This window comes from Siniperca chuatsi, linkage group LG5 (assembly GCF_020085105.1).
Source record: "Siniperca chuatsi isolate FFG_IHB_CAS linkage group LG5, ASM2008510v1, whole genome shotgun sequence".
NCBI classification, from domain to species: Eukaryota; Metazoa; Chordata; class Actinopteri; order Centrarchiformes; family Sinipercidae; genus Siniperca; species Siniperca chuatsi.
This window is the reverse complement of record NC_058046.1, coordinates 22,308,410-22,334,308: the sequence shown is the minus strand read 5'-3', so window position 1 is coordinate 22,334,308 and position 25,899 is coordinate 22,308,410. Positions and strand designations below refer to the sequence as shown.

The window sequence follows — 25,899 nt, the reverse complement described above, 5'->3', positions numbered from 1 at the left end:
ATACATATCTACATTTGTCTTTGACAAACTCCAGGAAGTGTTGAAGTACTTAGTGATGTGGTGTTGGACCCTGGAGTTGGCCCAAGTGTAGGCCTTTTTAGGAGAGCGAGTGGCCCGTGTGTGTCTGTATGCTGAGTGTTTAGACTGAGAAACCTTCCCTGCTGTGTGTTTATGCATAGTCAAGCAAACTGTATTATAAAAGCCTTGATAAATGTGACTGTGTATATATATACTGTATGTAGTTGTGTGTGTCCAGAGGGAATAAGGGAAAACAAGAGAGATAGAATATTTGTGTTCAGCTGAGCAGAGGATGTTTTGTTGTGCAGGAAACTGGTTTAGATTCAGATGGACAGGAGGCCGGAGTTACAGGTGTTAAATCTTTCATTTTTGGGTAGACTGAGGGTGTCTGTCTTCCTGCATTGAGTGCATGGGTGTCTCTGTGCACACACTGTAAACTAGAGCTGATGCAAGGAGAGGTTGGCAGAAGAGAAAGTGGGAGGGAAAATTTGGTAAAGGAAACATCTGCCTCTCCTTTAACCATTCCAGGGATGGGAGGATGTAGGGAGAAGAGAGGGCTGAGCCACTGGTGCGCCTGTTACCAGGATGAACTCAGAGTTCTTGTACTGAATCGTTGATTAGCGCTGCAAAGTAGAGGGGTTTATTGCTGTATTGCTGGTTACTAGGATGACCAAAGAAATCAGAAGACTGTATTGTCTCTCACAGCTGCCAATACTTAAGCCGCCCTTGTAAGACATGATGTGCTACTACCACAGGATGTGCATTTTATAGATTCATTTTCGTCCTACGCGCCCCTTGTTTATTGTGGTATTTGTATCATGTTTTTTCTGATGTTTTGGTGGAGTGGGAAATAGAAAAAAAACCCCATAAACAATAAACACAATAGACTCATACAGATGTAGGAAGTAGCAACTCAAAAGAGGGTCAATTTGGCCTGATTTGGCATCAAGGAGTCATTGTGCTATTATTATTATTATTATTATTATTATTATTATTATTATTAGAGCAGTGGTTCCCATCCCCTTTTGTCTAACGTACCCCCACAGGCCTACCAGAAGAGTTCAAGTACCCCTTCACCAATACCACCAGTCATGTTCCAAATGTGTTCATTTAACTGAATTTTAAACTGGGTGTTTTTGCATCTTTTTTTTTTCAGTAGGTTTGGTCAAGTTTGCATTCGTACTTCGACCACTTTTAACCATTTATCCATTACTTTTAACTATTTATTTCAACTTTTGTTTGTAATCCTAGTTGTGTATTTATTTCCTCCTAAACACAATGGATTTTAGGCATTCACCCTGTCTGAACTCACACTGTGCCAGATCCCAACAAGACCATACCAGACCAGTTTGGGTAGGGCTGGGCTTGTGTTCCTGTGTAAAGTTGCTAAGGTTTACTTCATTTGTAGCACTCAAAAAAACTGACAAATGCTCAAAAAAACTACTACTAAGAAAAATGGGCTCAAATGTTGTATTATACAGCAATATTTTGATAAGAAGGAAGATGCAGAAGGTAGCCAAGTTAAACACTGACCCAACAAGCACACTTCCCCCCTGATATAATATTATTAGATGATAAATATATTTTTGACACAGCTTTGGAAAAGCCTTTGAACTGATGTCAGAAAGGTATTTTGATACTGATTCCATAAATCGATGTAGGTAACAGCTCTGACCATTTACAGAAATCATCTCAACTTTAATTAAAATTAATTAAGTTCTTTATTTTCAAGTATTTTCATGTTGGCCCGCTATGGCAACATCTTCAATGTGTTAAACTTCTGTGTTGTCCAGTGAGGCTTCCTGGTTCAGGTCAAGAAGCACTCACATTTCTAGCCCAAGTAAAGCTCCAGCATGCTGCGCTTTTTGTCTGAATGCCAGTCTGAAGCTTTTAAGTCCAGGCTGAGCTCTCTTCAGAGGGGGAGGTGAGGAGAGAGGGCACTGGATGCTATGTTTGGTAAAATATGAAGCCAAGGCCAAAAGCTGGCAATATTTCACTCCGCAGATGTAGAGAGACCTCATCCCTCACATTACTCCTTAGTATTTACTGATGAATGAGGGATATATATATACAAAGATGGAGACAGTGAGAAAACAAAGGAGATATTGGTTGATCAGTGTATTCAAGTGTGTGTTCATTGTCTGTGAAGTCATACTGTAAGTGTGTGTGTGTGTGTGTGTGTGTGTGTGTGTAATCCTGAGCTTTGAGGCCAGAGAGTGAGGATGATGGTAGGTAGATATAGCTGAGCCTGGTTATGAAATCTCTGTCTGCCCTTCACCTTATGGGGGCAAAGCATCCAAATCATTCTCATGACAGACCTTTTCTACCTCTGTTCGATTTCATTTCATCTTTCAGAAAGGATAGGTCTTGCAGAAAGTCTATTTCTTTTCTTAGTAGCCTCATCTCTGGCTGCAGTGCTGTCCCATCCTAAAGAGAAATGCACCAGACATATTACAAGATAAATGTAAGCAAAAGCAACCACATTTCAGGAATATATTGTGATTGAAATTGGAACTTTCCCAACTTAACTTAATCATGCTCATTACTGAACATTAAGTATTAATAAAAGTCACATAAATTGTCACAAATTGTATGGAGACTGGAGTGCACCATTGGATTACTTCTAAATTAAAGCCTTATTAAAATCACTTTATGAATCAAATTTTAAATGAATTGATTTGTATATCGTTTTAAGACTAGATATTGAAGTGTAATTATTTACTGGCACATTTAATGACAGTGATATTGATGTTTTTCTACTGCACACACAAACTCATATGCAAATTATTATCTATCAATGAAATGAGTGACTTTTACTACAAAAAGTCTGAACAAGAATTATTCTGGTGGCACACCCCAGCTTCCATACACAGAACCTGAATTGTATATGAAAAAGGCACTTGACCACACATTTCTGCTTGTTACTAGTGTGAGAAAATGGACATTGACAGACTGTAAAGCCTTACAGTTGAGAGGTCACACCTACACACGGGGGGATTACAGCCCTAAATAGAAACCTTCCAAGCTTATTCCTTGTGTCTCCAGTCATACTCGTCTGCCAGCATTTTTCTGGTTTGGCAAAGCCTGTGGAGAGAGAGGCAGCATCCACTGAGCCTGGCTCGCCTGAGACAGTGTACTGCATCTGTTTAAATATGCGTCTGTTAGATTGTGATTGTATATATTTGCTTGCATTTCTTCGAGAAGCTTGTACTAGTGTATATATAAAACCAGAAAATGCTTTATTTCTGACCGTGATTTTGTTTAAGGAATGTCATATTATAAGTGTAGAAAAGGTTATGGCGAACTTGTTTGTCGATTGTGCTTGTTTCCCTGAGTCTGTATCTGTGCATGAAGGCTATGTATGGGTATGTGTGTTTTTTCAGAGTGTTTATGCTGTTGTTTGAGTTAAAGCTCAGCTGGTGCAATCATCAAACTTGAGAAAACATTATTTTCACTATTCTCACACTGTTTTGTCCCTACATTTTTGCAACACTGTTTGAAACCGAGCGCTGGTAGGGTCAGTTTCAGTGCTTATATTGGCCGTGGATGTGCTGTTTAAAACGTCAAAAGCTCGTCAGAAGGCCAGAGTTTCTGCTTTCTTTTAGGAATGCCAGGCTTTCCGTTCCAGCTCTCGCTTCCCCAGAGGGGAATAAAGCTGGTTACTCTTATTTGGTAATTTATCCCATCCTCATGTAAACAACTGTGCTGGGTACTGTAAGGTTTATTTATGTGCATGATGATTGTGTGGACGTGTACGACCACTTAAAAACCCTCTAACCCAGTCACATCCACATATATTTCACTGTGAATTCCCACAGTACAAGCATTTGAGATTGACAGTTCTACATGTTTGTTTCTTTGGGAGCAACAACTGTTTTGTTGTGTTGAATATTTTCTTCAGCAATTCTTAACTGAGTCCTGGGAATTGTGTTTACTTTATGCGGCGGTTACTGAGGAGGTGTGGATGATGTGGTTGAGGAATGATGTGTGGGGAATGGGAAGGACACTGGTTAGTCATCTTTGCTGCAAATTAATATCTCTGATTCACAATGCACAATAGTCTAAATACTGTTTCAATGCTTTTTCCACACTGTCAGGAATATAATTATTGTGGAGAAATCCAGAATCTTTTATTTTTCTTATTCTGCCTAAAAACACTTCAATTTAAACTTGCTTTAACTGATTGTTTGGCCACTGCAGGTTGGCAGCAAAAGCTCTAAACACAACACAAACCACCTTTTCAGTTGCTATGGCAAACTTTTTAGCACTTCCAGCAGATACGGCGCAACATTAGCATTTATTAGAAGTTATTTTGACCACCTGATGAATGTAAGTCCTATATTCACTCTCCTTTTAGCTTTGTTATGGTCTCCGCCAACTCCTGAGGGAAATATCTGGCTCTCTGTAGCTGCTAAATGCTCCGCTATGTTCACCAGCTAGTCACTAACTTTGTCTGTCCGCCGTTTGGTGCTGGACAGATAGTGTACAGTGGGTTTATCAGAGCTTTTTTGCTGAGAACAGCTGCCTGCTGCTGCTGGAAACTATGCTATAATAGCGTGAGAGTGAACCAAAACAGTTGCAGGCTGTAAAACCAAAACAATGAGCTGAAAGTTGCTGAAATGCTCTATAGAGCTGAGAGGAACTACAGAGGGTGAAGAATCTCCGTGGGTTCAACACTACAAGCGATTCCTTTCACATACATTTAATCCTTTGTTATTATAAAAATATTGATGATAGCACCTTCTAAAAAGCTTGTCAGCTTTAATAAATCCACTGTGTATACTTTGTGTGTGTAATTGTAGAATGTAAACTCTTCCATAGTTCAGTAAAACCTTAAGTTTCCTATAACAAAAATGAGGACACCCTTTGTGTCCTTAATGATAGCTACGACCTTGCCCATGAGGCTTTGACACTGTACCAATGGCTGACTAATATGTTATTACTGAATGTAAATCGTCACGTTATAATGACCCATTTAGTTTTGAATATGGACAGAAACCCCATGCTTTTTAGTTGATGCTAGTGGATCAAAGGCTTGCTAAAAGAGGGGGCGGGACTTTGGCTCTATGTCAAAGTACTTAGGGCCAAGATCAGATTATTTTAATTACTGCTGACTTTGTTTGTTATTTAATATTAGGTTATTTTTATATTTTATTTTAATTTTTGTCCAAATGTGTCAACCATTTTCTAAAAATGCACTGCATTATAATTGTGTTACTGTAATTCTATTGTATTCAGCCAGTTACTTTTCTGTAAATTTGTACTGAAAAGTTTTATTAGGCTTTCTCTTTTCTCTTGTCTGTTTCTTTGCACTCCCTTTCCTCCCACATATTGTATTGTCTGCACCTTTATTCCTCCCCGGGACCTCAACATATATTCACGTACATACACACACATATATATTCCCTCTCCTCCTCTCTCTATGTGAGTTCATGGCTCAGGTTCAAAGCAAACATCAGCTAAAAGGTTAACTCACTTTGTTCTTGCTGCCTTTGCCTTATTAAGTTATTGGATGAGCTGCTGGCAGATTACACTTGTCATACGGCATTTGGTTTGCTTTATTTCAAAGGTCAAAGGATTGTTTGTATGCTCATCTTTAAATCAGAACTGGGAAAGGCTGGCGTTAGATAACAGGGAAAGATAAATACATTGTGTGTTTGTGAGTATAAAGTACTGGCTTTGTTTTTCTTTTTCTCTTTCTATCTATATATTTGTAGGGTAGCCAAAGCCATGAAACTGGCGCTGTATGAGACTCCCACAGGCTGGAGGTACTTTGGAAACCTGATGGATTCTGGGCGTTGTTCCCTCTGCGGGGAGGAGAGCTTTGGGACAGGTACCATCTATTATGCTACAGCACACTCACTCACAATCCAAACAACAAAACACTCCACTCATAAAGACTTAACGATTTGTGAATGCTGCATGTCATCAATTCAGAAAGCTGATGAATACAGATACAAGGCAGGAGCAGCCTGTTAGCGTGTAAAGAGAAGGTCACTGATTCGAATCCCCGGACCGGCTTGGAAAATGTGTGTGGGTGTGTGATTGAGAAATCCCCTCCCCTCAGCAGCAACTGTTGTTGAGGTGCCTGCAAACAAGGCCACAGCTAGAACACTGCACTGGCCAGCTGCTGCTAACTGTGAATATGCACCAGGGGCTTGCTGAAACACTCACACAGCAAGTGTGTCCAATCAACCTTCACTCAAAATTAAAGGGAAATTGCAGTTTATTACAACTTGGGTCTTATTTTTGTAGTTTTGGCCATTAATATTGGTTATGATAACATTGTACTAACCAGTAAAAGTAATTTCAGAGATCTGTACATCAGTTTGAAAATAGACAGGATTTTACAACTCTGGAATGTTATTAAGGTGGAAATCATTATATCCTTCAGGAATGTGGGCTTGCACAATGCGATGCATTGCCTGATGACGTTGTATTGCGTTGCAGCAAAAGTTGTGCCAGATTCAACTTTTTGCTGGAAGACTGAATTTTTTTGCCAGAGCCCTTTGTGTTAGCACGCCTGCTGTGACAATGCAGTCTCATTGAAATGAATGAGGGGTTGTGTTTTTTACCCAGTGCTAATTTCTGTCTGATCACAGCTTAAAGAAGCAAACAGTTTAGCCAAGTTTTCTCAATCACTTTACAAATGTTGGTAATAATCCCTCATTGCACAGCAAAACCATATGCATGCACAACTACAGTCAAGCCAAGTCAAGTAATTTTATTTATATAGCCTAAAATCACAAATCAGCCTCAAAAGCTATACATTCTGTACAGCATATGACACCCTCCCTCAGGAAGTCGTCCTGTAAACTGTGATGGACAACAAACAGTTTGTTTTACCCTCAAAATAAGTTTGACTAACCTGGGGGTTTGTTTAAAACCTGTATCATTGTCTGACCGTTTGTGTTTCTTGCCCTGTCTGACTTCTTTTTAGCAATGTTGCCACTTTCCCAGATCTCAGCAATTAACATGCAGTGTTCAATGTTATTATTACTGATAGGAATGATGACTGAAACTACAAAAATAACATCCAAGTGTTTATGAAATCAGCATTTCCCTTTTTAAGGTGAAACATTTTCTCACAATTTCCCTATTCCCTTCTCTTCCACAACTCGAGTTGTAAGCCGTGCATCCCGACTGCCTGTAGCTCCAGTCAAAGACATGTAATAGATGTGAGGGCCGTGACCCTGACTGCATGTGTAAATAATCTCCATTCTTCTGCTATAAAAGGAGATGGGGTTCTCTCTGAATCACTGCAACATGCAGACAGGCCTCCAGTGGCAATGTTTTCTAAGAACGCAAACACAGGCACACACATACACGTGCACGGTCAGAAAATATAAGCAAAGTGCATGCACAAATAATACACACACATACACACACATTCGTTCTTGCCCTCCCTCTACATCTACCTTTCCACACTGCCTTTTTTTACAGCTTTGACCTAATTTAATTTCAGTCTATCTGTCTTTTTTCACATTTTCTTTGGTTTTTCTCCTCTCCTCGACTCATTCTCTTAACTGGAAATGATATCTAACTTTTAAAACAGAGGGTACAAGGAAGAAACAGCTCTAAGTGAGAAGCGAATTGTTAGTGGGTGTGAACAGGAGAGAAGAGAAGCGTGTAGGAAAAAGAGTATTGACGAGGAGGAGAGAAATGGAAGAAGTAGAGACACAGAGAGTACAGAGGACTATGGGAGCTTACTCGTTGTCTACCCATGTAAGGCCAAAAGCTCAGAGAGAGCCCTGAGTAGTAAATCATCAGAGCTGTACACCACTCCTGCTCTTTACTAACTCTCATACACTTACTCAGACACACACAGCATGAACTATAGCAAGTGTTAATTTTACCAGTTCTGTCAAACTTTGCTGTGCAGATTTTGTGGGTTTGTTATCGTTTGATTTATTCTTCTGGTTTGCAAATCGATAATGGCAGCTTCAGATTTTAAAAGTCATTGCACTCAAAATACAGCATCTGGAAGAAAAAAAAACAGTAGCTAGCAACATATAAAAAAACTAATTACGTGAGAGGTATTTTCTGCTTATGTTTCTTCCCCACACTGAGTCAAAAATAGTCAAAATCACTCTCTCCAAAAACTTTGGGATATCTATAGCATTGACTTGCATCATCATACCATTAAAGTCTTGTTGTGACTTTTTTAGAACAGCGATAACAGATTAGAGTGGCAGAGTTGAGCTGAAAAGAGAATCTGTGGAAATGGTCTGGTTGTGCTTTGGTATAGTAGAATAATTAGATTTGTACTTTCTACTAGGTGACCCCTGTGTCTCTTTCTGTATTAGAGAGCGAGACAAAAGAATGACAGACAGTGAGATGGGGATTAAATAATGACAACTGTCAGTTTCCTAACAGCTGAATACTGCTAGTGCCGGACACAGTGCTAGGAAGTACACTTCTTATTTCCAGTTTTTGTTGGCGAAAACAAAAGCAAAGAATTGTGTATGCTATAAAACAGACATAATGATATCTTCTTGTTTTTCTCATAAAATAAATGTGCATATAACTTAAAATGATACCCAACGGTTGAGTCCATTTTCTGCTCCAAGCTCTGCTGGGGAAACATTACTAACATAATCAATCTTATTAAAATGTCGAAGTGTCTTCTTAACAGATACCTTTACTGTGCAGCTGTTTTCGAGAACAGACTGATAGCTCCCCAGTGAAGGAGACTGATCAAGGGTGTAAACTACTCCTCTGTTTGTGTGTATGTGTTTTTAGGGTGGGGAGCAGGACACATTATTTGTGTGGGGATATTTGGTACGTCTCCAAGCCCAAGCACTCTCTCTGACCTTCTTTTGCATACAGTAGAGTTGAATACTAAGCTAAATTGAACTATCTTTTTACATTTGCTTGTTATAAGTTGTGGATCAGTACATTATTGTGTGAACAAAAATGTTCAAATCCACGCCTGTTACTGGAGGCCTCCATCTTTACAGTAATTAGTAAAATTGCCAAAGAAAGTATTTCACACTTTTCGGTCCTGAAGAAACTTTGCAGCTCCAGTTTTGTGCTCATTCTTTGACATTTTTGGAAATACACGTATTCATCATCTTGCTGAGAGAGTTAGATGATGAGATAGAGCTAACCTGGCTCTGTCCAAAGATAAAAAATATCCGCCTACCAGCATCACTACAGCTCACTATCGCATTTTGGCTTTTTTTTTTTTGTTTCACGGGAGGTTATATGAGAGGTTATATGCTGGACTATTGGCTAGGAGCAGTGACTGAGACATAGCCAGGCTAGTTGCTTCCTCTTGTTTCCAGTCTTTGTGCTAAGCTAAGCTAATGGGCTGCCAACCCCAAGGAATTTCTCATAATTCCTTAAAACTTCATTTTTGGATGTCTTGCACGACACCAAAGTTAAATTTGGCACATAGCAGAGTAGTGTTGTGGTTATATGTTATCTCGCATCACATCAGTTCAGTTCCATATAGTATGAGAGGTTTATGAAGATTTCTGGTATTTTTGTATTTTCTTTCTCCTCCAGGTTCAGACCACATTCGTGAGAAAGATGGTTTGTGGTCGGTGTTGGTGTGGTTGTCCATCATGGCCGCCAGGAAACAGGGTGTGGAGCAGATTATCAGAGAACACTGGGCCAAGTTTGGACGTAACTACTTCTGCAGGTAATCAGTTAAATAATGTCTTTGAATATGAAGCTGTGCTTTCATAATGGATTGCTGTCATTTTTTTTCCCTATCACTTATCTCTTTATTGGTCTATTTTAGTTTTAATCGTGGAGCCACTTTCCTTGTTTGAATCATTATGTCTTGAATTTATTTAAATCTGCAAGCCCTGAGATTGACGTCATAAATCCCTTTTCCCAAAAGTCTCAATCCCTTGTATCCCTACCAAAGCCAAATCTGTCTCCCAGGCCTTCACCTACGTCCATTTCTCCTCCAGTGCTCATCACTGGTTGTCACTAGTTCTTATTTTAAACTCTCCCCTGTGAGAAGCAGAGATAGTTACTGCAGTCAACGTTCCCACTGACAGTTGCTGCAGCTTTTCATGTTGCCACAGAGGGGCTTCCCTAATCGGATATAGATTTCCCACAACATGTAGCTGGAGAGGACATACAGGACAGGCCAAAGACCAGTACCCAAAAAAGTCCATAAAACACAAACTTCTGTCATCATTTTGAGGAAAATGAACCAATCATCCTGACAAATCTTCTCTCTTGCAGTTTAGGGCCATTTTAAGTACCCCCGTTTTACCATAAAGTGGCTCCACTGACTTTTTGTTGTTGATTACAGTAATTAAACATTAAACCAATTTGAAAATGTATTAGAGAACAAATTTGAAAATTTCTTTAATGCAGTTAAAGTATAATGTGTCAAAAGGCAAAGCTTTAAAATGTATGTTTATTTCTGACAAAGCTTTTCCTCTCGCGTCAGCCGTGGTTTCATTGCCTTTGTATGTGTGTGTGTATGGCGGGCGTGTATGTTTCTAACTGAACTGTGTTTGTGTGTTGGTGTTCGTCAGATTTGACTATGAAGGCCTGGACCCACGCACAGCCTTTTACCTGATGAGAGATCTGGAGGCAGTAATCTCAGACAAGGCATTCACCAGCCAGAAGTTTGCTGTAGGAGACCACATGTATAGCGTGGAGAAGGCCGACAACTTTGAGTACATCGACCCCGTGGACGGAACAGTGGCTCGAAACCAGGTCAGTCTGGGGGAGGATGAGAGAGGAAAGAGAGAACATGGAAAAGAAAAAAAAATAGGAGGACATGCAATGAAATTAAAATAGTGAAAAGGGAGTATTTCTTCCACAGTACATTATGGATATCATAATACATCATTACTTTGACATATAGATAGACCTAATAGTTATATTATAGCTGCTTAAATTTACTGATATAGGGAATTTTGCTATCTTTCTAATATCTAAGGTAGAGCTTAAATCTAGATTGAAATTTTTGTATTTTTTTTCATTTCTGATTCAATTTTGTGAGGAAAAGAAAAAGATAAATATGTGTTTGATTCCCAAATGTATTATGTGCATCTTGGTACACAACAGTGACATACTGTATTTTGGCTGTACCTGCTCATCCTGGTAGAACCTTCTCACCCTGTGTGTGATGGTTACCATTAAATACCGTGCTACTACATGAGCATGAATGCCTCAAATCAGATGAAGTGCAGATAACTCTGATAACTGAAAACATGGGTTAACATTGTAAAGTAATTCTAGCATGTGTCACTGTTCCAATGTTCCTGGCTCTGGTCCATATTTGGCCCAAAGATGGTGTACGAAAGGCCCTGGTAAGATTCAACGAAGAGGAGAGAACATGGTCCTGTATACTGTATCATACAATATGAAATATACTGTATGTATATACTGTTCAATTAATTCCCACTCATTGCAATTACAATGATATTAGGTTCATTAATGAAGAGGCCACTCTTCCCCTAATACACACTAGAGTCTTCTTCAGTGGTCCAAAAATTTATATCCCTCCCAAAATATTGTATTGTATCATATTGTATTTTATCATGAAGTATCTGAATCCAAGATGGACCTCAGTAAGATTGGTCCTAAGCAAATGGGACCTGCAACATTTCTTTGAAAGCCTTCACTTTCCGGTCCCATGGAAAAGCTCCGGGAAGCGGCTGTGCACTGCTCTTTAACGGAGGTGGGGCAGTTAACCAGATGTATATTTGCCTGTCGAAGGCTGTTTTCAAGTGTAGAGTGGGCTCATTGTTGCCCCTTGTAGCAGTTGGGGGGTGGGGGAACACCCACTACAACTGCGGTTCTCACCAACCGTCAAGTACCAGTAGGTGTTTTCCACCCTGCGGCCTCACGGGGCAGTAATGAGCTCATTATGGCTTGGTGCACCACGATCAGGGGCTAGCTCCAAACCCAGCCCAACACAGACAAACCTCTGATTAGATAAATAGTTGTCTCTTAACTGGTACATTCAAAACTTCCATGGCCAAAATACAAAATAACAGGCACAGTCTTTAACATGATGAAGTTATATTCATCTGGCTTAAGATGCAGTGTGTGTTGCTCATGTTATCAGACTGTTTGTTAGATCCTTTTGATTTTTTTTCACTGACCCAAGACCTGTACTGTAGCAATTTAGGTCATAGCCAACCGGAAAATTAAGTGAATCAGAAAGGGTGGTTCAAGTCAGGTCCTTGGGTTTTCATGGGGTCTAGTCTGCCCGAAGACATCTTAAACATGCACACACACAAACTTCTTCTCTGTGCTCTTTCATACACATGCACTCACTCATCAGCTAGACCACCCACTAAGCTTCAATGTTGTCTTGCTCATTAGAGAGGTTCCATGTTTGGACATGACAGTCTATCTTCCATTTCAACTCATAAACATATGCATACACACACGTTACATACAGCACATATCCCTACACACACTGATAACTCCCTTGGTCAGTATCCTCCCTGTCCTCTCCCTCCCTCCCTCCATCTCAATCTCTGTGAAGTTTACCCAGCTGACTCCCTCTGCTCTGCCCAGAAATGTGTGGAAACTCGTTCCTGGCGTCGACACTTCTTAGTCTCTGCCCCACCTAATACCACATACACACACCCACTGTGCATTTTGGTGTGTAGCCTACTCTCCGTCAGTCCAGTTGTCTCTGTGCATAAGTGTGAACACATGCATACACTTGCATGGCCATGTTCCCACTTGTGTTTGCCTACAATTTGTCCATCAACTTCACTTATGTACCTTAACAGCAATAAAAGTCTTGCTGTCCCTCTGTGAATTATTCCACCGTGTTACCTTGGTTACAGCAGCTCCACAGCTAGTTAGTCACCCCAAAATGTGATTTAGCCTCACTGGCAAATCCTCAGCAGTCTCAGTCTCCCCAGTGTGTGTTATTACAGCACACATTCCTCCCAGGACAGAATTATATCAGCTGTCGTCTCACTTGCAGTCCCTCCACTGCAAGTGTGTTTGAAGGGGGGAAAAGTTGGCACATGGACACAAACATACACACACACACACACACAAACACACAGGACAGAGCATGGGGGATTTACACAGCAGTGGCATGGCAGTCTTTTGTAGTCGACTACTGAATTCATTCTGCATTGTCTGCATATCTCAGACTGATAGATTGAAATCATTGACATGGAGCCTGCATAATACCTAAATGCAGATACTGCACTATGTTTTTGGGTATCTTTTGTAAAATGCAGTATGTAACAAAATGTGGTTTTCAGCTTCCCTGTCCATTTAAACTAGTTCAGAAAATAAACTTTGTTTTGATTATTTAGTCTATAGCTTTTAGAAATGTATCTGTTTTGCTAGGTGTCTGTCTACTATTAGTAGTCATATTGATATCAATATAAAATAAAAATATAAATATGTGATTAAAATGGTAACTTAGCCACAAATCACATAGACTATACTAAACTTACATGGCAGTTGCTGAGATCAGCTAAGCTAGCTAACCTTTGCAGCAGTTTAGCTGAGGTTTTTTCTCCATCATGACTGAATGCTTCATTTAGTTATGTGGAATAACTAATTGAGTTATTAAGCTTCCGGTTAATTAAAATTGATATATTTCATTTACAGATAACAGCTAGGGAAAAATCGACAAGTAAATTTAGTTTTAGCCTTAGCTAAGGCTAGCCCTGGCTAGCTCAGCAGCTGGCTATAGCGTTCTTGCTAGCAATGTAACATTAGCTAGCTTGGTTGGCTGTCTCTCTAACTAACTACACAGCCAGTTAAATACACAGCCAGAGTGCTGTTACTAAGGTTTGGCTTTATACAGTCTATGCTTTTAGCACAATTATCTATTTACTGCAAATTTAAAAAGCTGTTTTCACAGAAATTATACATTTAAATGCCATAATAATTTTAATGTAGTAAAACATGTCAGAAAGTCAAGTTCAGGACTTTACTAAATTTTGACCAAAAATGTAACGTTAGTTACTGCATTTTGCCTTTTAGCTAGATAGATGGACAGAGACAGACATGCAGACACATGCTATGGCTGGTATGAGCTCCACTCATGGCCTCTGAGCTTTACAGCCGACATTGTTTTTAACAGGCATTAGTCACCCTCCTGATAACTGCTACTCTATTGTTAGATTGTTAGCTGACACACCCGCAAAAAGAAAGACAGACAGGCGGACGGACATCTCTTATTATCACTGTCTCTCCTCACCCGCGCTCTGACATGTTATACTCCCGTTCCAAAGTCAGATTAGGAGGAAGGGGAGTGATCCAGAGTTACTTTACATTTATTACCACAGTCTATAAACGATGAAGTTGAGTCACAATTTGAAGAGGTTAACAGCTATTGGTCTGAGATGGGGTTACTGTCATACTGGGGCAGTGCCCACTTGACTTTTTACTCCTATAAGTCCTATAATACTTCTTACTCCTATAAATAGTGAATGTTTTGACAGCGCTACTTTGAACAATTACAGCAGAGTCTCAAAACATATTGCTGTCTTTTCCCCTGAGCTTGACTTTTGCTCTAATGGGATAAGGGAATAGGCACTGTGGAATTTAGGACAGATAAGAGTCATCACACATCCATTGGTCAAAGAGTCTTATCTTCCTTATGTCAGCCAGCAAGAGTTGTAGTTGGTTACCCCAATGCAGCAATATCCTGTTTTTCCTGAAAATGCTGAGGTTAAGTTCAAAGGGTTAACAGTAGAGGCCTTTACAAATGTTTTACTCTGGTGTGAAATTGTTCTCCGGTGTCATAATCTTAAGGAAACTGGAAATACAATGTCTGTGAGCTACTGAACTAAATAGTCAGTTCAAGTGTCATCCTTGAAATTAATCAGGGCTGGAGTTCATAAAGCTTTTGGAATAACACTTAAGTGCTGGAGTAGATATGACCTTAGGTAACCTTATAGACAGTACTATGGGGGATGCAAGCATGTAGTACATTGTAAAGGAAACCTAGTTGAACACAGTCCCAACAAAACACACAATGATAGTGACATCTAGTGGATGTTTGCAGTTACTGCTCATTAAGAACTGATCATCTGTCTGAAGATTTTTCTCTTCACTGACTTCATAACCATGTTCTCCTGTTTTATATTGCCAGTATAGCCAATTTATATGATTGGAAAATAATGGATAATTAAGTACCCTTTTTAAATTATTGGAGTAGATAAACTTTTAATACCTAATAGTCTGATACTAAATGATTTATATTGTATGATGAAGATCATCATGGGTTTCTTTGTTAAATGTAGAATGACTGCATTTAACATTTAGTTTAATGCAGTGCTTATGGGATTATTAAAATTGATTCTGATTGATGCCGAACTTTTGTTGGTTATCTACAAAGAAGTTGCTTTTCTCCAGTGCATATTATTATGAACTGAAAACTTTATTTTTTTTTTAGCTGTTTGTGACAGTAATTATGGAATTTTAGGGCGTTTCTGGTAATTTGTGGTGGACATTTGTCAAAGAGAAAGTAAAATGAAAAAAATACACAGTTGAATTGACAATAAAAACATTGGTTTGTATGTTTCCAGGGTTTAAGGATCGTCTTCAATGATGCATCCCGCCTGGTGTTTCGGATGAGCGGGAGCGGCGGAGGGATGGGTGCCACCATCCGCATTTACGCCGAGAGCTTCGAGAGAGACCCTGAGAGACACAACAGAGAGACTCAGGTACAGAGGGAGTGTGATGTGTGTGAGATTATGTGCGTGTGTGTGTGTGTGTGTGTGTGTGTGTGTGTGTGTGTGTGTGTGTGTGAATAAGAGACAGAGATTCTGTTTGTGTGCACATACAGCATGTCCACATCTGTTTTCTTTGTAAGTGTCTAGCCGGGCCCTGTCTCTTTCACAATAATATGACCTAAAATGTTCACTCATCCAAAATGAATCTTTTTATATGCTGTATTCTGCCAGTTTAGTCAACATAAAACTGATAATATCAAATCTTTATTGACTTATATAAGACAGTAGCAGAAGCATTGCCATGAGACATGGTTCTCTTCAGATTCCATATATTCTGTAGAATATATAGATCCCATATAATATACATAATACATGTACACTATCCTTTAGGTGATGGGAAACATTTCAGATCCCTATTAATAAATCTTTAAAAATACATGAATGAAAACTCCCACACACAACCAATCATCTCTGTTGTTTCAGTTCAGTGGTCATAAGTGTGGCATAAAGCTGCCTTTTCCTTTCCCATGTCTTTAAAACAGAATTTATCATCACTTCTTTTGTGTTCATCACCCCAGACGCCAATTGAGTTGAGGTGTAGTTTTGATCTGTGGTTTTTGATTAGATTTTGATCTGTGGTTTGTATTTTATTGAACAACAAGGAGAAAAATAGTGATATTTGCAGCTAGAGGAGTGGTAATACTGTAATCCAGCCTATGGTGTGATGGTGAGCTGCCATTTCATAATCATGCAATAATGGTGTGTAATGCAGCTTAATGTGAAACTACTGAAGTTGATTGACCTGTAGACTTTGGAATGATTAGGAACACTATGCTCTTGTGTGGTTATGGATGTTGGAATAGGTAGTGTACTTTAACCATACCCAGGGGTTGTAAAGCTGCAGTCATGATGGCTCGAGCCTCATTTAGGTTTGGCTACCTAACCATACAACTTCAAGAAACAAATGTGCGCTTTTACTAAGATTAATGACCCCATTCAGTGCCATTCTTTCCCACATCTACAAGTCAAAAGACAACCAAAGTTTGTCTTCAGCTTGCAGAGTCATTAAAAATGCTAACTTGACCATGAAAGTTTGCATTTTAGCACTACCATTTGGTATAAACTATAATTTAAACTTAATTCAGGTGCAAGAATTTAAAACTTATGGGATAGCACAGTCTTTACCTAATTTGTCATCTACCTAATGATTTAACATCAAAGTGATATCACAGAAAGATTAGATCCCCAATTTCTAACCTCAGGAAAAGTGATTGATTCATCAGGTATGGAACAAAATTTCCTAGGACACAGAATTAAGGTCCCCCTAGCTAACCTATTGATGAATAACTATGAACAGAAGACTCATCCCCCCAAAAAGCACCACAGAGTGCCACAGGGTCATTCCTGCCTGTGGCCATCAAACTCTTTAACTCCTCCCTCTAAGTGTCAGTCTATATGACCCTAAGTCATTAAACTGGACATTGATCATTAACATCACTGCAATACTTGAAATAATTGTGCAATATTCTGTGTTAATACTCCGGTGCAATATACTCTTTTCAGTTTAAAATTCCCTATTTATTGATATTTATTCATACTTCTATTACTGATGTGCAAGTTGCTGTGTTACTCCTCCGACTCATTATAATCTTAATAAGCTACACTTAACTTGACAGTTCATGCACTATTACTTTATACCGTATTATTATCATCAACTGGTAAACCCACTTTGTACTTCACACTTATTTTATACTTATACCCACTTGGTACTTAATTTATCTTACCTCTATTATAGTGTATTATATTTTTTTTGCTTAGTACTTCTATTCCTGTGTGCACTGACGTGATAGTGAGCTGTTGTAACAAAAGAGTTTCCCCGCGGGGATCAATAAAGTATTTCTGATTCTGATAATACATAAACAGACCTGAATGGTTTTAGCTGCTATATTTGAGTCAGTAAAACTGTGTTATTTGTTTAACACTGTCATTTCCCTTGTCCCTGTTGAGTGACCTACACTGAATCCTTGGACAATCTATCATTAATGTTAGATCATAAATTCCAATTCCTAATCATTCTGCCCCTTACCCGACACGCATAAATCATCAGACATGACATACATGATTAGACAACATGCTTACTGGGCAAGTCAAAAGTGTTGCAAATACTTTTATATACACCGCAGCAAAGCCACAGGCTGTGTGTGTTTGTATTCAGCCTACATGATATTAAAATCCTCATTTTCAGTGTTTCATGTAGTTTTACATTGTAGTTGTGTTTGTATACTTACTGTATACTAGATAATGTGTGTGGGTGTGTGTATTGTATTCCATCACACAACCCTATGCACTGAAGGGTTGAAAATAACACCATAACACAAACCCTGGAGTCATGTCATATAATTCTTGAGCAATGTTAGTGACACTTGCAATACAATAAGCAGCGCAAATATATTCATATACTGAACATGCTGTATATACATCCTATTATTTCTTCTTCATTTATTCTTCAGATTTTGTGCATTTTATTTTAAGACATATGTTAAATATTTCCAGATATCACCAGGTTATACATGTTTATAAACAACTCAGTACTTCCTCACAGGAAATTTCTTTATTACACCACAGTGTTCCTGTTGTACAAATTTTATGAATGAATCATCTCTAACAAACAGCAAGAACTGGTTGACAAACTAGACTCATGCCTCTGTAAAATACTCTTGACATCCATGTTGACACAGTTTTCATAGGGCTCGGTTAGCACAAGTGAAACTAGGTTAGGTGCTCTGTAATCTGTTTAGCTATCAGTTAATCTGCATTGTGTTTTTAGGCCCCAAACTCACATGATAGTTACCATATTTGTGCTGTCTTGCACAACAAAACAAAGAGTAGGTCGACCTAGTCTTGGTTTTGTGGTGCTTGAAGATGTACTTATTAACCACTGTAATTTAGTGTGAGAACCTCAGTGTTAAGAGTAATGGTCTCATAGTCATAGTCTCGTTATTAAGCTGTGCTGGGTAGACTTATAATATACACAGATGGTTTTTTTAAAGAATGTGTTTTTTGCTATAAAAATTTAATCAAATGAAATTAAAGGTGGTCAAAGGTGCAAAATAATACAAACAATACACAGAAGCAGTACAAAAATACCCAGCAGAGACAATCCATAAAAAGAACAATACCAGAAAAAATAACATTGTTATTTTCGGGTGCTGTGTCCTGAATGTTCTCCCTCCCTAGCTAGTAACTCCTTCCAAGCTAACCATCCTTCCTATGACAAACGATAAACATACAATACATTAAGGGCATTAGACAATGCTCATTGCTCAACAGATAAAAGAACTGTGAAAGAGCCAGAGCTAGCCTAGAAGGGTGATTTTTATCTGTTGTCCCTGGCCAGATGAAAAACGTATCCTAAAAATAGATTAATAGTTGAAAAGACATTTTGGATGTATAATGAACAAACAGTATGTGAGAAATTCTATTTGTACTGACTTTTGATGCCAAAATGAATTCCTATGAAAACCAACTGAGCTGAACTCATAGTGATGCAGGTTTGCAGGGTCATGAACAGTAAAGATTTTTGAAAATATGTTATGGACTGAGAGAGATTTACTGTATGTACTGTACAGCTGAAACACTGAGGAGGCTGACAGGGGAAACATTCTGAACATGAAAGAAACACTCCCTGGTTTTAATATAGTTCTCAAAAGCACCTCCAAATTCCAAAACTTTCCTTCCCACATGATTCACAGCATCAGCAGTCATTGTTGAATTATCATTGCCTAAAATGCTTTGTGGTGTGTTCCTTACCGCAGGTGGTGCTGGGTCCTCTCATTGCCATAGCCCTGAAGATCTCCAACATCCATGAGAGAACAGGACGCCGTGGCCCTAATGTCATCACATGAGCACTCATATGCGTGCACACACAGGCATCTACTTGCCCACACAAAAAAATACCTTCAAAATACTTGTTTCTGTGCTTATCTGCCTTTTTTTTTAAAAATCCATTCTCTGTAGCTTCGTTCTCATTTTTCATTTTTGTTTAAACGGTGGCTAAGCTGAGGGTGCTGCCGCGGTTTATCTCTCAAAAAGAACGTTAATGTTGCACACTGTTATCGCAGTTGTTTATTGACCACTATCATCTGCCAGCTATCGAAGACTTAAAATATTCAGTATCTAAACCAGGGAGGCTATTTAATTATTGCCATGGATAACTAATGGAAAATATGTAAACAGCAAACATATTATGAATGTGCAGTCTGACTGTTGATGTTTGTGGCTTGCTTTTATCAAGACTTATTGACTAAGGGAGCCTAAGAGAGTTTTTGTATAACAGTGCAGAGTTCACTTTTCATATTGCTTGTACCTGTCCTCTCAGATATGTCACAGTGGGGTTTTTTTTTCAATAATTTCATGCAGAAGTAATCGAACTGTTGTCTAAGTGTAAAAATAAAACAGGCATCACATCACAACTAATAAATCATTGAATTGAATTGCAATGAGTTGATGTTTGAAAATGAATGTTAATGCATATCTTGCTCTGTAAAATAGTGGGAAGTTGTCAGACTCATATTTACTACCTAAGGACAGGGTATTCAAAATGTAAAATAACAAAATAGCAAATGAAGTCACAGGTAATGAAAAAATTTTAGTTTTAGAATTGTTTGGGCTTTTTCTTTAATTTGTCAGTTTATGCCTTTGGGAATGCCATATAACCATATTTGAATATATAATTTCTTTTTTTTTAAAATCCAAATAAACTTTTTTGTGTGTAGCACTTCCTGTTTTTAATTGAATCGGACAGGTCTAATGGGGACAAATAAAAATACATCAGTGTGAGATGTGTTGCCCTTAGGCATTTTGGGATTTTAATTAAACAGATTCTTCATAATTAAGAGCACCATGTTGTGCTGATGCTATATATCATGTGGTGATTGAACATCCTTGAGGAAAAGGAGGCTTTTGTTTGTCGAGCATAGCACCTGCTTTTGAAGTGAGTGTGAAATGTGTTGAAGCTGTTGTGTTGAGATAAGAAATGAAGAGTGTTGATCTTTATACGGCCTGAATGAGACACGAAGAGCAGGAACTCATAAACACACTGATTGCCGTCATTATGAGTTGAGGATATGCCAGTAGATATCCGCAAGGATGTGTTCACTCAGTCACCCAGACATTACCTGTCAGCCATTACAGGTTATTGCCCCATCCAACTGTTTTATAATGTCACGGGTTATTTCTGAGGTTGGATGAGGATCAATGCCAGTTTGTCACCTTTGAATTTGTCGCTAAGAAGACGTTATAGGTTTTAGCTGAAATTATTCATGTGTCAGAGACAAGACGTCTAACAGGTAGGGGCACGATTAGATGAATACATTCCTTTAAAGTACTCGGTAATGAAAATCGTGCCAACAGTCACGCTTTTCATTTATAATATGCATGAAAATGAATAAGCTGCAAAGTTGCAGAACATTGTTGCTCCACCTGTGTCTTTATTGTGGTGAACTTTTCAACTGAGCTGTCACATGTGCTTGAGAAAGTACTCATAACTCCATTAAAACAGATTGTTAGGACATCTCATGGTGTCATATGCAGTAAACATGTACAAATTCAGCACAGACTGAAAAGACTTGTTTGCCTCACAAGTCAAAGACATTATCAGCCTTAGTAAGGACCATACTATACAAATATACTATAATAATGTACTCAATGGACCACAGATACAGTTGGAAATTATTTAGATTTGTAACCAAATTAAAACCACTAACTCATCATTGTGCTCTGTGTACATATGTCTGAGCCATTGGTATATTTTTATTTATAAAGCCATTCTGGGCCGACTTCCATTACATATGTGCAAACTTATTTCACAAAGTCCATCTTGCAATCCTTAGTTTAGGTCTCAAGATCTGTTGTCTGTTCCTATAAGACAGAGATTGGAAAGAAAGCCTTCATGTTTTCTGCTCCAGCCACTTGGAATAATCTGCAAAAGGAATTTAAAGTGATGAATCCTAATTTTGACCTATGTTAGTATTCTCTTTTAGTATTGTTTTATCCGTTGTCTGATTTTGTATTGTATTGTCTGCAACTTTGTATGCTGCCATCTTGGCCAAGTCTCCCTTGCAAAAGAGGTTTTCAGCCTCAGTGGGACTTGCATGGTTATTTAACATCAACTTGTTTGATGTTGTGTAATTCAGTTTCATTATTATTGTTGGTTCCACCTACTTTGAAATCATGTCAGGCTGCCTGGTAAGATTTCATTTTAAAGACTAATTTATGAACAAGTATTATTCTAAAATGTCTTGAGGAGTGTGAAAAGACATTGTCATGATATATAATGCAAAACAAGTCTACTATATGTTGAGAAAGAAGCATTTTGAACACAAGCACTACAGTATAACATTACAGTACAGCTTTAGCAACTTGATATTATTATTCCATAACACAAATCATTCTAGACCAGCATCATATACAAACAGTACAGTTTACAAGTGTTTGATTTTAATAGTGTACAAATTGGAGCCACAGTGCTGGTAAAAGTAAGTTAAGTGGATTAATACTGTCCTCAGTTATTTGTCACACCACTAAGCAGTTTTGCAATTCAAACGTCCAGCTCATCCTTGCTTTTGGAATTGAGAGACAAAACCATTTGAGCAACATCAACAGAAAACCACAGTTTAACCCAACAGGCCGTACCTCTTTGAAGACCTCTGGCCTGTTAACATAGGGTCAGCACAGACATCAGAGTTTAGAGGTTGATCACTGGGTGTACACTGATGGCACAAAGGTGATGTCAACACGTCTCTGTGGTCCATCATTTGGTAGCCGAGCAATCCAACCACATTTCGAGGCATCTCCCATTTTTCTGGAGCTTTGTCTTTTAGCTCAGTCAGGAAGTAATGTCTATCTAAGATCTTCATTCCTCCCTTTTCTCTCAGCCAGTTAGGCGAAAAGGTTCCGTCCTTCAGTGTCCAGACAATGCTCCCCTCCACTCCTCTGCATACACCTCTCCCAGCTGAATACGCTCTACCTGACTGTACCGAGGAGGCTGCTCGCAGCTCCACGTGCAGTCTGGAGCCTCCGAGCTGTCCTGGCTGTACAGAGGAGGAGCAAGACTCATCGCCACATCCACCCCGTCAACCAAAACCGCAAACTCAGGGGCTGTATCAGGACACTCCTGGCTGCCCTGGGACTCCTCGTATGATGGAGGGAAGAAGTTTGGTCTGCAGAGAAAAAGACATACAATACATTAAGGGCATTAGGTTAGTTTAGTTTCCGTAGTTTATTTGACCGGGACAATGCTCATTGCTCAACAGATAAAAGAACTGTAAATGAGCCAGAGCTAGCCTAGAAAGGTGATTTTTATCTATTGTCCCTGGCCAAATAAATAACGTTTCCTAAAAATAGATTAATAGTTGAAAAGCAAACAGTATGTGAGAAATTCTATTTGTATTGACTTTTGATGCCAAAACAAAAAGCTAACATTTTTAATGTAGTGCACATCTGGAGAATAATTTCGATTGATTAATTAGATTTTTTTTTCAATACTTATAGGAACCATTTCGCAATGGTTATTCAATAGGCCTTTTTCGTGGAGGACATTTTGACTTGTCACAGTAGGAAAAGCACAGGTGTAAATAATAAAACTAATGATGGCTGAATTTCATTTAGCTGCTTCTGTTCCAGGGTCCTGGCATTGTGCATACTGGCTCACTGTCACATTGTCATGTCTTACTGGGACACTTGAATATAATGGAGCCTTCGCAATTGTTATTAGTAGGCCTACTGTGACAAGTCAAAATGTCTGCTGTGAAAAAGACTTATTACATAAAGATATTGCTTAAGTGTTGCCTTTTTTTCTTTTTTAAGAAAACCAGGTAATTTTCTAAACATGTTATTAATTTGATTCCTTTCCCTGTAAAGCTTGCCTAGGTGCTTTGTAATTCAGTGTTTCAACACAAATCAATAGGCAGTTTTTCCACTATTATTATGATTTTTCTTTTTAAAGCATATCTGTGGTCACAGGTGGTCTTACCTTTCAATTGTGTAGACCTGTATGTGCCGTTCATGTCCTCCTCTCAGATACATCTTGCTCTTCATGCTGTGGCAGATGTTCCAGAAGACTCCGATGAGCGCAGCCAGAAAGCCGATCACAATCATGATGTAGGCAGGGATGACCAAACAAGTGTACCTGTCTGTCTGTAGGGACACCAGGTAGGCCCCAGTGCAGGTCAATAAAAATCCCACACCAGGCAGGAACATACGGGCCAGGGACCACAGCTGCTTCCTCACAGTCATGATCATTTAACTCACTTGTTGCTTCTTTACTGGAGTTTCCAAGTGCCTTTTTCTTCCTTTCCCTGTCCTCTGATGGAGAGAGGTAACCTTCACAAGTCTCAATAACACTGGTATCAGGCAGGAGGTATTTAAGGAGTCTTGTCGTTTGATCTCTTTAGTACCTGTTCAGGGACAATTTTAGACTTGCCTAAACATAAATAAATCCTCTTACCAAGTACCAACAAATGTAGCTGCAGTTGAAGGTGTGTGATTCAATGAAAATGTTTTTGCCTCTTCAGACATAAGGGGAGGTGGCTGGGATGTTCCTGCCTCCTCGGTTATTTATTACAGTATTAATCTGGGGTCAGAAGGATGAGAGAGATAGGGCTGATAATTGATAAGACAACAAGATGACAATAGACTAAATTTAATAAAAGACAGGTGTGGGCTCCAAGTCTCAGCATATTGTTTATATTCTCCAAAAATGGCCTTAATTGTGATTCTAGATTTGTGAATGAATTTTATATGTTTGGCAGATGATGCTTCTACACTTCTCAGTGCTAGGTAAAGCTGTAGGTTATAACATAATACCACATACATAATGTGCTCATTTTACTTAAGATAAAGATACTATGACTTTGAATGTACTACTACTGAAGGATGTTTTGTGCAAAATTATTATTATTATATACATATTGGTATATACATGCAAGACTACTACTGCTACTGCTACTAACTATTATATGATAATCTTAAGAGTAAAGGCAATCCAATTTTATCAGCAGTGCTAGAACCTTCTTTTTAATTGAATTACATTTGTTCCATTCATTATTGCATTATTGAGTGTTGTAGGCAACAAAATATATATGTAAAAAAACATACACACACAATCATGTGATATTTGTTGTTTGCTGTGATATCTGTGAAGTACATCCTTTGCACATATTGCCTTTCATCTATGCCATGACAGTCTTTTAAATGAATGTAAATATTATGCGAGGCTGATCAAACACCTGTTCAATTTTACATCTGACCACATTTAACCCTGCACCATGGCTCTTATGTTATTTTTAAGTGCCTGCCTTTATTTATTGTTTTTATACATACAACTGTTTACCTGTGATACTAAAAAAAATTATGACGATGAAAACAGGAAGGAAATTATTCATATTTAAATTATATTGATAGATTTCAAACCCAAGCATTCAGACCAAATTTATTACCAGACAGTGGCGCTATAACAAGCAATATTACAGATGGACCAACAACTCCTGAATGTTTTACAGCAAAACATTCTTTCTTGGTTATCTTGGGTTATTTTATTGATTATTAATCCACTGCACACACTGGACTCATTCTAATGTTAAATAAAGAACAAAAGTAATAATATTTTAATAGGTTTCAAGCAAGTGATGTATCCATGTCCATGTAACCAGCTGCACAGTGTGAGACAGTCAGTGGTGATGAAATGTTACAGTACTGCACAACATTTTTATTTGACACAGCAAATCATGAGGTCATTTTTCCATAAACCTGTTTTCATGAACCTGGAAGTTGGCTCACGTGTGTACAGCATGACGGTGCGCAAGCAAGCAAACTTAACACAATTTGAAATTAAAAAGATTTAATCTGCTTTATTGTTATCTTTCATGTAGTTATATTTATTTATAAAATTTTAGATGATGAATTTACAGGTTGTTGGGTTAATTTACAGCAGTAAAAGAGAAATGCTCTTAATTGGTTGTATAATAATAATACTTACATTTTTGTGTAATTATTTACAAATTAATTTTTCTTTCTTTTCCTTTTGAATATTTTCTTTTTTTCTTATCTTTCCTCTCAAATCTGAGATTATGTAAATCCTATCCAATGAATATTATCCTTAAATGTATGTATGTACGTTGGCCTTGGTGCTGTAATGTACAAACTTTGACTTCCTTGTTACATAAAGCTGAATAAAAAC

The 25,899-nt window shown here is 38.4% G+C and overlaps 2 protein-coding genes across 2 annotated transcripts in view; one reads left to right on the top strand and one right to left on the bottom strand.

Moving 5' to 3' along the window:
- Positions 1–20,439, top strand: part of pgm5 (phosphoglucomutase 5) — a 30,284-nt gene extending 9,845 nt beyond the window's left edge. Inside the window, exons 7-11 of the mRNA XM_044195461.1 lie at positions 5,736–5,851; positions 9,529–9,664; positions 10,521–10,704; positions 15,516–15,653; positions 19,478–20,439. Of these exons, the coding sequence (XP_044051396.1) occupies positions 5,736–5,851; positions 9,529–9,664; positions 10,521–10,704; positions 15,516–15,653; positions 19,478–19,567 (664 nt within the window). The 3' untranslated portion in view covers positions 19,568–20,439. The remainder of the gene's footprint in view (positions 1–5,735; positions 5,852–9,528; positions 9,665–10,520; positions 10,705–15,515; positions 15,654–19,477) is intronic.
- Positions 20,440–22,077: 1,638 nt separating this feature from the next.
- LOC122875860 (transmembrane protein 252-like) lies at positions 22,078–25,612 on the bottom strand. Its single transcript, XM_044195465.1, has 2 exons — positions 23,695–25,612; positions 22,078–22,882 (listed from the first exon to the last, which is right to left on the bottom strand). Exons 1-2 carry the CDS (start codon positions 23,961–23,963, stop codon positions 22,624–22,626), a joined length of 528 nt encoding a protein of 175 aa, XP_044051400.1. The 5' UTR covers positions 23,964–25,612; the 3' UTR covers positions 22,078–22,623.
- Between the last annotated feature and the right edge of the window lie 287 nt (positions 25,613–25,899).

Coding starts and splice junctions, on each gene's coding strand:
- LOC122875860 (XM_044195465.1), bottom strand. CDS start 23,963: ATGATCATGACTGTGAGGAAGCAGCTGTGGTCCCTGGCCCGTATGTTC. Junction 22,883..23,694: donor CAGGTCTACACAATTGAAAG/GTAAGACCACCT, acceptor TTTTCTCTGCAG/ACCAAACTTCTTCCCTCCAT.